This window comes from Heterodontus francisci, chromosome 12 (assembly GCF_036365525.1).
Source record: "Heterodontus francisci isolate sHetFra1 chromosome 12, sHetFra1.hap1, whole genome shotgun sequence".
In the NCBI taxonomy this organism is placed as follows: Eukaryota; Metazoa; Chordata; class Chondrichthyes; order Heterodontiformes; family Heterodontidae; genus Heterodontus; species Heterodontus francisci.
The window spans coordinates 48942092-48957316 of NC_090382.1; the positions used below are offsets into that span (position 1 = coordinate 48942092).

Below are 15225 nucleotides of genomic sequence, written 5' to 3' on the forward strand. Positions count from 1 at the left end.
GTTAGGCCACATTTAGAATATTGTGTGCAATTCTGGTCGCCACACTACCAGAAGGACGTGGAAGCTTTGGAGAGGGTACAGAAGAGGTTTACCAGGATGTTGCCTGGTCTGGAGGGCATTAGCTATGAGGAGAGGTTGGATAAACTCGGATTGTTTTCACTGGAACGATGGAGGTGGAGGGGCGACATGATAGAGGTTTACAAAGTTATGAGTGGCATGGACAGAGTGGATAGTCAGAAGCTTTTTCCCCAGGGTGGAAGAGTCAGTTACTAGGGTACATAGGTTTAAGGTGAGGGGGGCAAAGTTTAGAGGGGATGTGCGAGGCAAGTTATTTGCACAGAGGGTGGTGAGTGCCTGGAACTTGCTGCCGGGGAAGGTGGTGGAAGCAGGTACGATAGCGATGTTTAAGAGACATCTTGACAAATACATGATTAGGATGGGAATAGGGAGCCCCGGAAGTGCAGAAGGTTTTAGTTTAGGCAGGCAACAAGATCGGCACAGGCTTGGAGGGCTGAATGGCCTGTTCCTCTGCTGTACTGTTCTTTGTTCAGAGTTGGGACCCTTGCTCTTCCTAATATACGTTCATAACCAAGACCTTGGTGTGCAGGACACAATTTCAAAATTTGCGGACGATACGATACTTAGAGCAGCTGTGAGGAGGATAGTGCAGAACTTCAAAAGGCCATAGACAAGTTGTGGAATGGGCGGACAAATGTCAGATGAAGTTCAATGTGGAGAAATATGAAGTGATTCATTTTGGTGGGAAGAACATGGAGACAATATAACATCAAGGGTACAACTCTAAAGGGGTGCAGGAGCAGAGGGTCCTGGGTATATGCGCATGTCATTGAAGGTGGCAGGACATGTTGAGAGAGCGGTCAATAAAGCATATAGTATCCTGGGCTTTATTAATAGAGGTACAGAGTACAAGAGGAAGGAGGTTATATTGAACTTGTATAAGACACTAGTTCAGCCTCAGCTGAAATACTGTGTCCAGTTCTGGGTGCCGCACTTTAGGAAAGATGTGAGGGCATTGCAGAGAGTCTAGAAAGGATTTACGAGAATGGTTCCAGGGATGAGGAACTTTAGTTATGAAGAAAGATTTCAGAAGTTAGAACCATTTACCTTGGAGAAGAGAAGCCCGATAGGAAATTTGATAGAGGTATTTAAAATCATCAGGAGTCCGGACAGAGTGGATAGGGAAAAACTGTTTCCACTCCTGAAAGGATCGAGAATGAGAGGACACAGATTTAAAGTAACTGGCAAAAGAAGCAAAAGCAACATGAGGAAAAACCTTTTCAACTAACGAGTGGTTACAGTCTGGAATGCATTGCCTGAGAGTGTGGGGGAGGCAAGTTCAATCGAGGCATCCAAAAGGGAATTAGACTGTTATTTGAAAAGAATGTGCAAGGTTATGGGGAGAAGACGGGGAAAATGGCATTAGTTGAATTGCTCATTCAGAAAGCCAGTGCAGACACGACGGGCCGAATGGCCTCCTTCAGCACTAACACTTCTGTGATTCTGCTGCCTAACTTGTGGAGGGAATTCACTGGAACAACTGTGGATTTTGGGAGTTAACATGTTTTGCTTACAAATATCCTGCCCTGCATTACTATATCTCAGCAACTGCAAAGTCAAGAACCATCAGTACAAAAAAAAAGTCAATATCATGCATATGGAAAATGTAAAAATCAAGATTCAATGAAGGTTAGTGGACTGCTCAATGTGCTGTTAAGGTATCACATCAGGAGATTTACAAGAATGAACACTGGAGTAAGTTAGCTGATCTTAGTGACAGCAGCAGTGAGAAGATTATATAATTAACTTTAGAATCCTTGAGCTGCAATGGGCAAATAAAATTAACCATGAAATGAAAACAAGAAATGCTGGAAATACTCAGCAGGTCTGGCAGCATCCATGGAGAGAGAAGCAGAGTTAACGTTTCGGGTCAGTGACCCTTCTTCAGAACTGACCCGAAACGTTAACTCTGCTTCTCTCTCCACAGATGCTGCCAGACCTGCTGAGTATTTCCAGCATTTCTTGTTTTTATTTCAGATTTCCAGCATCCACAGTATTTTGCTTTTAAATTTAACCATGACTCGTACTCACTGGTTTGTGCCCTTTTCAGTGGTCAAATTCATGAATCACATTCTCTTTTGCTTTCGACTCCAAGACAACTGGCATCAAACATTTGCAGACATACCATGAAGCAGAACACAGTAACTCCAAAACTGAGACCTTGTACAACAGAGGAATCAGATTCCACACTGATGCAAAGCAATATTCCACTGTAAAAATGGTTTGATTATACTCTTAAAAATGTTGACTGTCACTGTAATGGGTACCAGCTTGGCTGTGGATATCTGAATCAGAAAGTTGTGGGGTCAAGCCCCACTCGCACTGCCCTAGCTGCTGACCATCAGTTAGGACATTAAACTGAGCTCCTATCATTCCTCTCAGATGGGCATGAAAGATCCCAATTCGCTGTTGGAAGAACAGGAAAGTGCTTCCAGTATCCTGACCAATATTTAGCTCTCAAGCAACACTGAAAACAAATGATATGGACATTTGTGTCACTGTTGTTCATGGAACATACTGTACACTAATTGGCTGCTGTGTTTCCCATATTATAATAGTCTCTACATTTCAAAAGTACTTTGGAACAACCTGAGGTCATGACTTTACTTTTATACTAACAATGGAAGAGGTAGATCATGCTTCAAAATGTCCTTTAACTGACAATCTATAGGTTACACTGAAACAACAATATGAATTGCACAATGTGCAGTACCTCATGAACTTCTCCAGTATCTCCTCCACCCACATCTGCAGGCGCAGTAAACCAAAGCCATACCGCCACCACATTTTAAACAGATCCTGGAGGTACCAGTCAGTCTCTTCAAACACAAACTGCTCTCCATTGAAGATTGCCAGTTTCTCTGGAATACCTTTTCTTTGCTTCAGACCTTGAACAGAGACAGAGAGGGGAAAGACTAAGAAACAATAAATTGCTACAGTAATAACTTGGATGTTTACAAAATCATCCGTGTTGAATCATACAAGCTACTTCCAGCCCTCCAGCAAAGCATATCTTATGATAAAAGGGATTCATAATGACTCAGCTGGTTAAGGCAATGAGCAGCTGAGCCATACAGGCCACAAAAAAAATCCCAGGTTTAATTGCTGCCTTGTGTGTTCAGTTAGCTGAACTCAGCAGGAGTGCTAGCAGAGGTTTTACAATTGGCTTCAGCATCATGGATTAGGGTTGGGAGTGGGGGTAAATCAGCTAGAGTTTCTGGTTCTCATTTCTATTCAGTGAGCCCTGTTGGAAATCATGTGCACAGACATCCAGTTAAGGCTGGACTGAGCTTGGATGGAAGGCTCACTATCTCAGCCCACACATAATAAATCAGCATTTAAACAAGGTTCCAAAGGGCAACTGGCACCTGTGAAATCAAACCTGAGCAAAGAGTCAAGGTTTCCAGGACAGGATATGGAAAATGGGTGAGAAATTAATGGGGAAGATAAAGCAAGCCTCGCAGCTTCTGGGGGAAGGAGGAGTGCATTGAATTTAAGAATCATTGCTGATAGCTTTTCTTAGCCTTTATTGATTAGACTAAGTACTGCCTCCATCACCAAAATTCCTTATTAAAAAGTATCCAAAGTTATCTCTCGACAGTAACAGACAGTAATTGTCTGTAAAAATCTACTATTGTGCAGTGTGTGATTTGAATATGAAAAAGGCTGTGTGTGGGGAGCAAACAGTATATATAAACCATAATGTTGCAGCTTTTCATTAAAAAACAGTTACAGTTGAGAGACTGCTATTCAGTGGATCTAAGACAGCACAGTACAGAAAATAACTTTGAAATTTAGATTACAGTACAGTATTTCCAAGAGTTTCTTTGCACCGTTAATGTCGATAAAAACCCCACTTCTTATGCAAATACAAATTGCTGGTCTAGTATATTGTCCTTTATATATTAACATGAATAGGGACTGCATCTCAACAAGAGATTTGTCTATATTCTTACACTGTTGCAAATTTCAGTTGATGCGTTTAAAAACCACAAATCTAAATCTAAACAAATAAAAGCTATTATCCTGATATAGATTTGAAATACAAAGTTAGAGATGGACAGCAGGCTCAATATTTCAGGTTTATCCAGCGATAAAGCAATATCCCAGGAAGTCAGTTTATAATGATCTTTAACATGGGCAGTATTTAATAGACATTTGGAGAGACCACATTGAGTTCTTTCACCCGGAGTCAAGCTAAATATGGAGTAATAAATGTAGACAATTCCAAACTTAATCCCAGTGTCTATCAAGTTGGGAATGATGGTGGACATGGTACAGTACACCAACCTCCCTATTTCTGCACCATGGCAGCAATTAAAATCAGAAAGTTGAGGCTGAAAATTATTCTTATTAATAAACATATTTCCTTGTTTATAAGGATAGGTGCATTTTACCATGTAACACACAGGCTATTATTCTGTTGCTTAGGTGGAGGGTGTTATTCAGCTGTGTCCCATTAAAGCCAATTGCTGCATATCATGTTTGTTGATATTTTTGACCATTTTCCAACTAAAGTGGGTTGGAGGGGAAAGAAAAGTTACTTTTATTGCCAGGTATTTAAAAACAACGCATAGTCACACAAGTGTTAAAAAAGGCACCCAAAGAAAAGGGGGTTCATATGCTAATCAAAGTTGTTTTTTCCCCAGACGAAACTGAAGTTGGACAACCCACCACAGTTCTGTTAGTACACACTTGCTTTTGTGGCATTACATGAATACAAATTGCACTAATTAAACTAAGCAGCTCATATCATACCTATTGCTCTGTACATGTCACCTTACTGTGGAATTAAACAGCTTAAAATCTGAACCAAATTCACCTTGCGGTGTGTTAAATTCAGTTAGCCTTCATACAGATGCAAAGGTTACACCTGTTTAAGATACAGATATCCAGCTCAGATTATGAGGGTTCTACTGCTACTCTCCCAGGTCCTGCTACCTTACAAATCTATGCAGGACATTGCAAGTCAACTCCCATAAACAAAAGCAAAATATTGCAGATGCTGGAAATCCGAAAAGAGAGAAAATGCAGGAAACACTCAGCAGGTCAGAAGAATCTGTAAAGGCAGTTCAAGTTTCAGGTCAAGGACCTTTCGTCTGAATGGAAACTAATTAGAGATTTACCAGTTTTTAAGTAAGAAGAGAGGCAGGGAAAGGGGAGAGAGGAGGAAAGAACAAAAGGAGAAGGTTTGTGCTATGGTGGAAGGCAAGAGCAAGGGTGGAAGGCAGAAGTTAATAAAGAGCAAAAGGGACGATAGTGCAAGGCAAAAAGTGGGTGGTAATGCAACATTAAAGAAATAAAGGAATGGTCGAGAGAAAGCATAAACAGCAACAGCAGAGACACGACCAACAGTTGCTGTATGAAAAAATGCAGAGCGGTGGTTATCATCTGATTATTATTGCACTCAATGTTGAGTCCCAAGGTTGTAAAGTGCCTCATCAAAAGATGAGGTGCCGCTCCGCAAGCTTCATTGGTACAGTGCATGAGCAGAGGACAGAAAGATTAGAGTGACAGTGGGACAGAAAATGAAAATGTCAAGCAGTCGGAAACTCTCCCCACCTTCTCTCCCTCTGTTCTTGCTTAAAAAACTGGTACATCACAAACCTTTTCCAGTTCTGACAAAAAGTCAGGCATTGACCTGAAATGAAAAACTGTTTTCCTCTCCATGGATACTGTCCAACAATCATCAGAATTATAGAAATTTACAGCATGGAAGGAGGCCATTTGGCCCATCATATCCACGCCAGCTGACAGGTAGCCATTTAACTTAGTCCCTCCTTCCAGCTCTTGGTCCATAGCCTTGTACATTATGGCACTCCAAGTGCATATCCAAGTACTTTTTAAATGCGATAAGGGTTTCTGCCTCTACCACCCTTTCAGGGCAATGAGTTCCAGATCCCCACCACCCTCTGGATCAAAACATTTCCCCTCAAATCTCCCTAACCCTCCTACTTCCTACCCTAAATCTATGCCCCTTAGTTATGGACCCCTCAACCAAGGGGAATAGGGACTTCCTATCCACTCTATCTAGATCCATCATAATTTTATACACTTCAACTAAGTCATCCACAGCCTCCTCTGTTCCAAAGAAAACAACCCTAGCCTATCCAATCTTTCCTCATAACTAAAATTCTCCACTCCAGGCAGCAGCTTCGTTTATTTCCTTTGTACCTTCTCTAGTGCGATTACATCTTTCCAATAGCGCAGTGACCAGAACTGCACACAGTATTCCAGCTGTGGCCTAACTAGTGTTTTATAGTTCCAGCATATCCTCCCAGCGCTTATATTCTCAACCTCAGCTAACAAAGGCAAGTACCCCGTATGCCTTTTTGACCACCTTATCTGCCTGTCCAGCCACCTTCAGAAAGCTGTGGACATGCACTCAAAGGTCACTCTGTTGCTCTACACTTCTCAATATCCTACCATTTATTGTGTATTCCCTTGCCTTGCTAGCCTTCACCAATGCATTATCACACACTTCTCCAGATTGAACTCAATTTGCCACTTTGGAAGGGTCGCAGACCTGAAACGTTAACTTTGTTTCTCTCTCCACAGATGCTGCCAGACCAGAGCGTTTCGGCACTTTCTGTTCTCATTCCATTTGCCAATGTTCTGCCCAACTGACTAGTGCATTGATGTCTTCCTGCAGTCTACAGCTTTCTCCATTATCCTCCACATGGCCAATTTTTGTATCCCTGGCACACTTCTTAACCATACTCCCTGCATTCAAGTCCAAATCAATGATATATACCACAAAAAGCAAGGGACCTAGTACTGAGGCCTGCAGAACCCCACTGGAAACATTCTTCCAGTCACAAAAACACCTATCGACCATTACCCTTCGTTTCAACTTTTGATCCAACTTGCCAATTTTGCCTTGGATTGCATGGACTTTTACTTTCGTGACCAGTCTGCCATGTGGGATCTTATCAAAAGCTTTGCTAAAATCCATATAGGCAACATCAAACACACTACCCTCATTGAAATTTTTGAGGAGTTAACAAGGAGAGTCAATCATATTAGTCAGACATGTCCTTCCCTTAACAAATCCATGCTGACTGTCTTTGATTAATCTGTCTTTCTAAATGACGATTTATCCTGTTCCTCAAAAATGTTTCCAATAATATTGTCACCATCAAGGCTAGAGTGACTGGTCTATAATTACTCGGTTTGTTCCTTTCACGCTTTTTAAGTAATGGTAGAATGTTAGCAGTCCTCCAGTCCTCTGGCACCACACCTCTAGCCAGAGAGAATTGGAAAATGGTGCTCAGAGTCTCCGGTATATCTTCTCCTGCTTCCCATAACAGTCTACGATACATTTCATTGAAAGTGAATAAATCCCCAGGCCCCAAAGATGTCAAACCCCTTTATACTTTCTCTCAGTGTTTATTTCATCCAATATTTCACACCTCCTCCCTGATTGCAACATCTGTATCATCGCTTTCCTTTGTGAAAACAGACGCAACATATTCATTAAGTAGCATACCAATGTCCTCCACCTCCACACACGTTACGCTTATGGTCCCTAATAGGCTCTACTCTTTCTTTAGTTATGTTCTTGCTCTTTATGTATTTATAAAAAATCTTTGGCTTTTTCTTGATTTTACTTACCAAAATTTTTTCATGCCCTGTCTCTGCTTTCCTAATTTCCTTTTTAATTTCACCCCTACGTTTTTATGCTCCTCTAGGCTTTCGGCAGTTTGGAGCTATCAGTATTTGTCGTAAGCTTCCTTTTTTTAAAAATCCTCTCCTTTAAACTCACTGACATTTGGAGAGCTCTGGATTTGTTAGCCCCACCCTTTTTCTATAAGGGGACATACTTGCTCTGAACCCTTACTACCTCCTCCTTGAATGCATCCCACTGATCTGGCACTGATTGGCCTTCAGATAGCTGTTTCCAGTCCACTTTAGCTGAATCACATCTCAACTTAGTAAAATTAGCTTTTCCCCAATTGAGAACTTTTATTCCTGGTCTATCTTTGTCCTTTTCTAGAAATAACCTAAATCTAAATGAATAATGATTATTTCCACCAAAGTGCTCCCCAACTGATACCCCTTCCACCTGCCCAGCTTCATTCCCTAAAACTAAGCCCAGAACTACCCCCCCCCCCCCCACCCCACCCCCTCTCTTGTTGGGCTTGCTACGTACTGGCTAAAAAAAGTTCTTCTGAATGCATTTTTAAGACCTGTTGGGGTTTTTTCCTTCCTTACCCATCTGCTCTCTAAGAAACTCCTCAAATTTTTCCCAATTTATTGCTTTCCCCAGACCACATGCCAACTGCAGCCTTCCTGTTTGCAGTCCTCTATCAGTGCCATTCTATAGCAGGTGAGTAGAATGGCGACAAACTTCGGCTCTGTTTTCCATCCCCCTCTCTCAGCAAACATTTGGCTTTCACTTGCCATTCTTATACAGCAACACAGCTGAGATCAGAAAATGAAGTGGTGTGTGGGATTGCAGGAACGCACTCATCTAATGTGCTATTTTGTCTATATTATTAAAGAGAACTGATAATAATGGAGCAACGATAGAGGCCCATCAGCAGGGAAGTCAGGAGCAGCTGGCAAACTAAAAAGGAAAAAAAAAAATTAGTGGGAGTCTTTTGCGAGGGTGAGCTCAGTTGTGAAGGGGAGAAAAATTAGATACACAAGAATGACCAAGTAATGAACTCCATGTCTCCGTCGGGTGCACTACTGGCATTTGTAAACTAGGTGTTTAGGAATTTGCTAACCTAACTCGCATAGAAAATGCCATCACAATGATGTCACTTGTTGAGATGCTGTGCTACCCAGAACAGTTTTGTCACAAAAGCTGCAGCAACAGGTCCAAATTTGAACAGTAAGATATGTTCCTGTAGCAAATGAAGTGTGTACTGTATATATCCTAAAACAAAGAAACTAACATGGATAGTGTCATCTGGTTGACAGTGAGTTAAAACTTCCATTTACCAACAGAATCTGTGTTTGCATCCAGGTTGGTACTGATGGTACAGAGTATACTCTCTTTGATGGCTATAAAAGTTTGAAATGAAATGCTTTGGGGAAAAAAATCACCACAGAGGAGAGGTGGAAATAACTATCCTCGACATCAAGACAGCACTTGGAGCTTCGCGATAATTAAGTTACTGAGGGTCATACCTGACACCTAGGAAGATTCTCTTGCTTGTCAGAAGCCAATTTTTGCAGGCCCAAGATATCACAACAAGAATCCTCAGGGCAGTATGCTCCACACAACCCTCTTTCATCATAAACTCAGGAGTGAAACTGTCTATTGATGATTCAACTCCATTCAAATTTCCTTTTAATGATGAAGCAGCCTACGCCAGCCTTTCGCACATAAGTAGTGAATACTCCCCTGTAGTTGGCAAAAGAGCATTACTGGGCAAAACCGTTGAAACCTGACCTGGAAGTACTGACAGCACAAGGCTGCAAGTGGTAACGCATTTCACTCCCAGCATTAACATGTCATGTTAATTTAATGTATTATTATACCTCAAAAAGAAAACTATTTTATACTGAATTTTTGGTTTATGCAATTCTCAGCTTTGGTACTTATTAAAAAATTTAAAAATCAACCTGGTGAAAACTTTGGAAACTGAATGATTAAAACATAACCTTACCCAACTGTTTAACAAAGTCTTGCATGTGAAGATTGAGTGGGTGAATGACTGAGCCACCAATCTCATACTGTTGACCATTTACAGTAACTGTAGCCAGTCGACCTCCGATAGTGCCCTTCTCATAGACATCAATTTTAACGTTGTGACCAAACTCACGTCTAAGGAAATAGGTAGCAGAAGATCCTCCAATTCCTGCACCTACTACAGCTGTGGGAGACAAAAAATATATAATAAAATGAGATTCCAGGGTACATTATCTAGCTATTTCAGTTACAGCGGTACTTTTAAACTAACATTGAAACAGAATCAATTTATTAATTAGTACACGGGTCAACAAGGGAGATCAATCTCAGACAACTGCCAACAAGTATCAGAGTAATGGTCATCCTTATAGAAAACTTTGATAATAAAATGGACCCAAGTGGCAAATCACACATGGACTCTGCATGGAGTGGGCTTGATGGGCTGTATGGCCTTTTCTTACTCTAGACTTTCTTTTTATATACTCACACAGTTACATAGATTTTGTTTGACATGTTAGCATTAGACCCAAGAATTTTACCAACTCGTAACAATTATAGTTGATCACCAGAGCACACTGTTGAAGAAACACAAACTGAGGACAGAGGAAATTTACACTCTTACTAATGACTTTAACATTGCAAACTAAACTTTACTGCAGATTTGGATGAGTCAAAGTAAATTAAAAATCCAAACCAACCAGGAATTTATCCAACATTTGTACAATTGCCATATCATCGCCCATATGCTTAACTAAACGCACCTCCAATGCAACACACATTTTAGAAACACGTTATTCTTTCAAACCTTTCTTGTGGCCTCAAAGTCCCAATTGGGAAATTTTCTGCACAACTTCAGTTCTTTTTATGTATGAGGCAACGGTGATGATGCACTTTTATTACATCATCATCTGAATGCAGCAGAAACCACAAAACATCAAATCCTAACAGAGTCACAGCCATCAGGTCTTGGGAATCATAAGCTAATTCAAATTACACCAAAAAGCAGCTTTGAAAATAGTATTAAATCAAAGACTTTGAACAATCATTTCCTTCCCCGATTCTCAAAGATACATGACGGAATACATCATGCCAAACGTAGGTACATCTCTAAGAAACCGATTCTGCAAATCGTTAGGACCTCATTTCATTTTTCTAGGATTCATGAAAATGATTTTAAAAAAATGCTTTATTGTTTTTGCCAGAGGGACGTTACTTGGATATTAATGATTATCAGGTTCAGCGACAGTTATAGCTCTCAGTAAAACCGAACATTGAAAGATCACAGGAAATTGGCTTTGCCTTGTAGAATACCATCAATGCAACCTAGAATAAGATGCAGCATTAAACATGTCCTAGCTTCTGCAGTAAAATCACTTTGCAAAGACACATCTTACCTATTTTTTTAGGGGGCGCTTCTTCCTGGTGGCATATGGTGACTGCGATGCTGATTAATAATGTAAGAGTCAGCCCAGCACTAACAGCCATATTGCACAAAGACAAACCCAACAACCAGTGCAAGGTAACAGAAAGGATGGAGAGTATCCAAAGCTCACTAACAGCCAGAAGGCACTGCAATAGTGCGATTGCTGCGTTGCCGGCTATGCGGAACTTGTACTAATACTGTGTCTCTCTCAGCACTGCTCCGCCATGGACTGCCCCTCCACAGGCAGTTCCTCAAAAACCCTGGAGCCGGATCACAAGCTCAACATCAGCATTCCACCTTTTACAGGTTTGGGCTCCCACCTGTCACTGTTAAAAATACAAAGTAACGGATATCATCTCTCCATTTGTCAGCACTGTCGGTACTCCTTCATCTCTCGTATTCAGTCCAGTTTGAGGCGCGCACATTGCCTGGTTTTGCAGAATCCCGCACCATTGACTCGCTGTGAAAGGCGCAGGCGCGGGCCCTGGGCAGGAAATCCAGATTTGTTTTACTGTGCATGGTCCTGAGTCATTCCTTTCAAATGAATAGCAAAGCTGCTGGACCCAACAGTTTTCAGATTGTCCACGTCTGGCGTTCTGTGAAAAACTTGAAATTTTCTTAATGAGTCCAGGTTTACAGAAGAAAATCACACAATTGTTCATGCATTTACAAATTCATACAGCAAGACCAAAAACAATGTTCATGCACATCTGTCCCTTAAGATCCCTAAGTTGCAAATCAAAAAGTATAGAAGTTTCTTCATAACAGCTTCAAAGGGCTTTGGTCACTCTTGATGAAGAAAAGGGAAGAGCAACGATTTCAGGACGATCCAAATTTTGTACGAGGGGCCTCGGACAGGCCTCTTGCTTGCACCTGCAGAGTTAAGTCTTGGAGGAAGCACTGAGGGTGGCAAGGGCACAAAAGGTACTCTGGGTGGGGGACTTCAATGTCCATCACCAAGAGTGGCTCGGTAGCACCACTACTGACAGAGCTGGCCAAGTCCTAAAGGACATAGCTGCTAGACTGCGGCAGGTGGTGGGGGAACCAACACGAGGGAAAAACATACTTGACCTCGTCCTCACCAATTTGCCTGCTGCAGATGCTTCTGTCCATGACTGTATTGGTAGGAGTGACCACCGCACAGTCCTTGTGGAGACTCGGTCCCGCCTTCACATTGAGGATACCGTCCATTGTGTTGTGTGGCACTATCACCGTGCCAAATGGGATAGATTTCAAACAGATCTAGCAATGCTAAACTGGGCATCCATGAGGCGCTGTGGGCCATCAGCAGCAGCAGAATTGAACTCAACCACAATCTGTAACCGCATGGCCCGGCGTATCCCCCACTTTACCATTACCATCAAGCCAGGAGACCAAATGAAGAGTGCAGGAGGGCATGCCAGGAGCAGCACCAGGCATACCTCAAAATGAGATGTCAACCTGGTGAAGCTGCAAAACAGGACTATCTGCATGCCAAACTGCGTAAGCAGCATGCGATAGAGCTAAGCGATCCCATAACCAACGGATCAGATCGAAGCTCTGCAGTCCTGTCACATCCAGCCGCGAATGGTGGTGGACAATTAAACAACTAACTGGAGGAGGTGGCTCCACAAATATCCCCATCCTCAATGATGGGAGAGCCCAGCACATCAGTGCGAAAGATAAGGCTGAAGCATTTGCAACAATCTTCAGCCAGAAGTGCCGAGTTGATAATCCATCTCGGCCTCCTCCTGAAGTCCCCAGCATCACAGATGCCAGACTTCAGCCAATTCGATTCACTCCGCGTGATATCAAGAAACGACTGAAGGCACTGGATACTGCAAAAGCTATGGGTCCTGACAATATTCCGGCAATAGTACTGAAGACCTGTGCTCCAGAACTTGCCGCCACCCTGTTCCAGTACAGCTACAACACTGGCATCTACCCTGCAATGTGGAAAATTGCCCAGGTATGTCCTGTACACAAAAAGCAAAACAAGTCCAACCCGGCCAATTACCGTCCCTTCAGCCTACTCTCAATCATCAGTAAAGTGATGGAAGGTGTCATCAACAGTGCCATCAAGCGGCGCTTGCTTAGCAATAACCTGCTCAGTGACGCTCAGTTTGGGTTCCGCCAGGGCCACTCAACTCCTGACCTTATTACAGCCTTGATTCAAACATGGACAAAAGAGCTGAACTCAAGAGGTAAGGTAAGAGTGACTGCCCTTGACATCAAGGCAGCATTTGACCGAGTATGGCATCAAGGAACCCTCGCAAAACTGAGGTCAATAGGAATCAGGGGGAAAACCCTCCGCTGGCTGAAGTCATAACTAGCGCAAAGGAAGATGGTTGTGGTTGTTGGAGGTCAATCATCTGAGCTCCAGGACATCACTGCAGGAGTTCCTCAGGGTAGTGTCCTAGGCCCAACCATCTTCAGCTGCTTCATCAATGACCTTCCTTCAATCATAAGGTCAGAAGTGGGGACGTTCGCTGATGATTGGACAATGTTCAGCACCATTCGTGACTCCTCAGATACTGAAGCAGTCCGTGTAGAAATGCAGCAAGACCTGGACTTGGGCTGATAAGTGGCAAGTAACATTTGCACTACGCAAGTGCCAGGCAATGATCATCTCCAACAAGAGAGAATCTCACCATCTCCCCTTGACATTCAACAGTATTACCATCGCTGAATCCCCCACTATCAACATCTTAGGGGCTACCATTGACCAGAAACTGAACTGGAGTAGCCATATAAATACTGTGGCTACAAGAGCAGGTCAGAGGCTAGGAATCCTGAGGCGAGTAACTCACCTCCTGACTCCCCAAAGCCTGTCCACCATCTACAAGGCACAAGTCAGGAGTGTGATGGAATACTCTGCACTTGCCTGGATGGGTGCAGCTCCAACAACACTCAAGAAGCTCGACACCATCCAGGACAAAGCAGCCCACTTGATTGGCACACCATCCACAAACATTCACTCCCTCCACCACCAACGCACAGTGGCAGCAGTGTGTACCATCTACAAGGTGCACTGCAGCAATGCACTAAGGCTCCTTAGACAGCACCTTCCAAACCTGCGACCTCTACCAACTGGAAGGACAAGGGCAGTAAATACATGGGAACACCACCACCTGCAAGTTCCCCTCCAAGTCACACACCATCCTGATTTGGAACTATATCGTCGTTGCTTCACTGTCGCTGGGTCAAAATCCTGGAACTCCCTTTCTAACAGCACTGTGGGTGTACCTGGCCTGGCCAGCGTCGCTCACATCCCATAAATTAATTTTTAAAAAGTCTGAAACTAGGCTTAAATCTGAACAATGCAAACTGTAGGTATGAGGGGTGAGTTAGCTCAAGTAAATTGGGAAACTAGATTATAAAATATGCCAGAGGATAAGCAATGCCAAACATTTAAAGTATTACTTCATAATTTGCAACAAATATACATTCACTTAGGGAATTAAAAAACCCACAGGAAAAGTAGTCCAACCGTGGCTAACTTGAAGTTATATGGAATAAGCCTGAGGATTGGGAGGATTTTAGAATTCGGCAAAGGATGACCAAGAAATTGATAAAGATAAAATAAAATAATAAATTAGCAAGAAACATAAAAGCAGATTGTAAAAGCTTTTAATAGATATGTAAAAAGAGATTAGTGAAAGTAAGGATAAAGAGGCAGAGGCAGAGAAATTACAATGGGGAAAATGACAAATATTTTGGGTGGAGTGTTCCCAAGACGTTGGAGGCAGTATGGGGTGCGGGCGAGGTGGGAAAATTCTGGATAATGCGGTTGGGTTGAGATTCCGCCTCCTTCTGGCTTTTCCAGTGTCAGGTTGCAAAAGCAGCAAGGAACCCCCTCTGGGGGGAAGCCATTTGAGGCATCTCAAAAGGCAATTTAAAAAAAATTTTGAAGCATGCAATCCCTGTTTCCAGACAGCACACAGATCTTTTTCTTATATTTATTCATGGGATGAGGGTGTTGCCCATCCCTAATTGTCTTTAAGCAGGTGGTGGTGAACTGCCTTCTTGAACTGTTGCAGTCCATGTGGTGTTGGTACATCCACACTGCTGTTAGGGAGGGAGTTCCAGGACTTTGACCTAG

The 15225-nt window shown here is 42.6% G+C and overlaps 1 protein-coding gene across 2 annotated transcripts in view; it reads right to left on the reverse strand.

The window, feature by feature from the left end:
• LOC137375588 (prenylcysteine oxidase-like) overlaps nt 1–11580 on the reverse strand; it is a 49045-nt gene extending 37465 nt beyond the window's left edge. The window contains exons 1-3 of one of the 2 annotated variants that reach the window (XM_068042948.1): nt 11116–11580; nt 9699–9905; nt 2792–2993 (exon numbers count right to left, since the gene is read on the reverse strand). In XM_068042948.1, coding sequence (XP_067899049.1) covers nt 2792–2993; nt 9699–9905; nt 11116–11206 — 500 coding nt within the window. In that variant the 5' untranslated portion in view covers nt 11207–11580. The remainder of the gene's footprint in view (nt 1–2791; nt 2994–9698; nt 9906–11115) is intronic. The other variant, XM_068042949.1, reaches the window with a different exon arrangement.
• Between the last annotated feature and the right edge of the window lie 3645 nt (nt 11581–15225).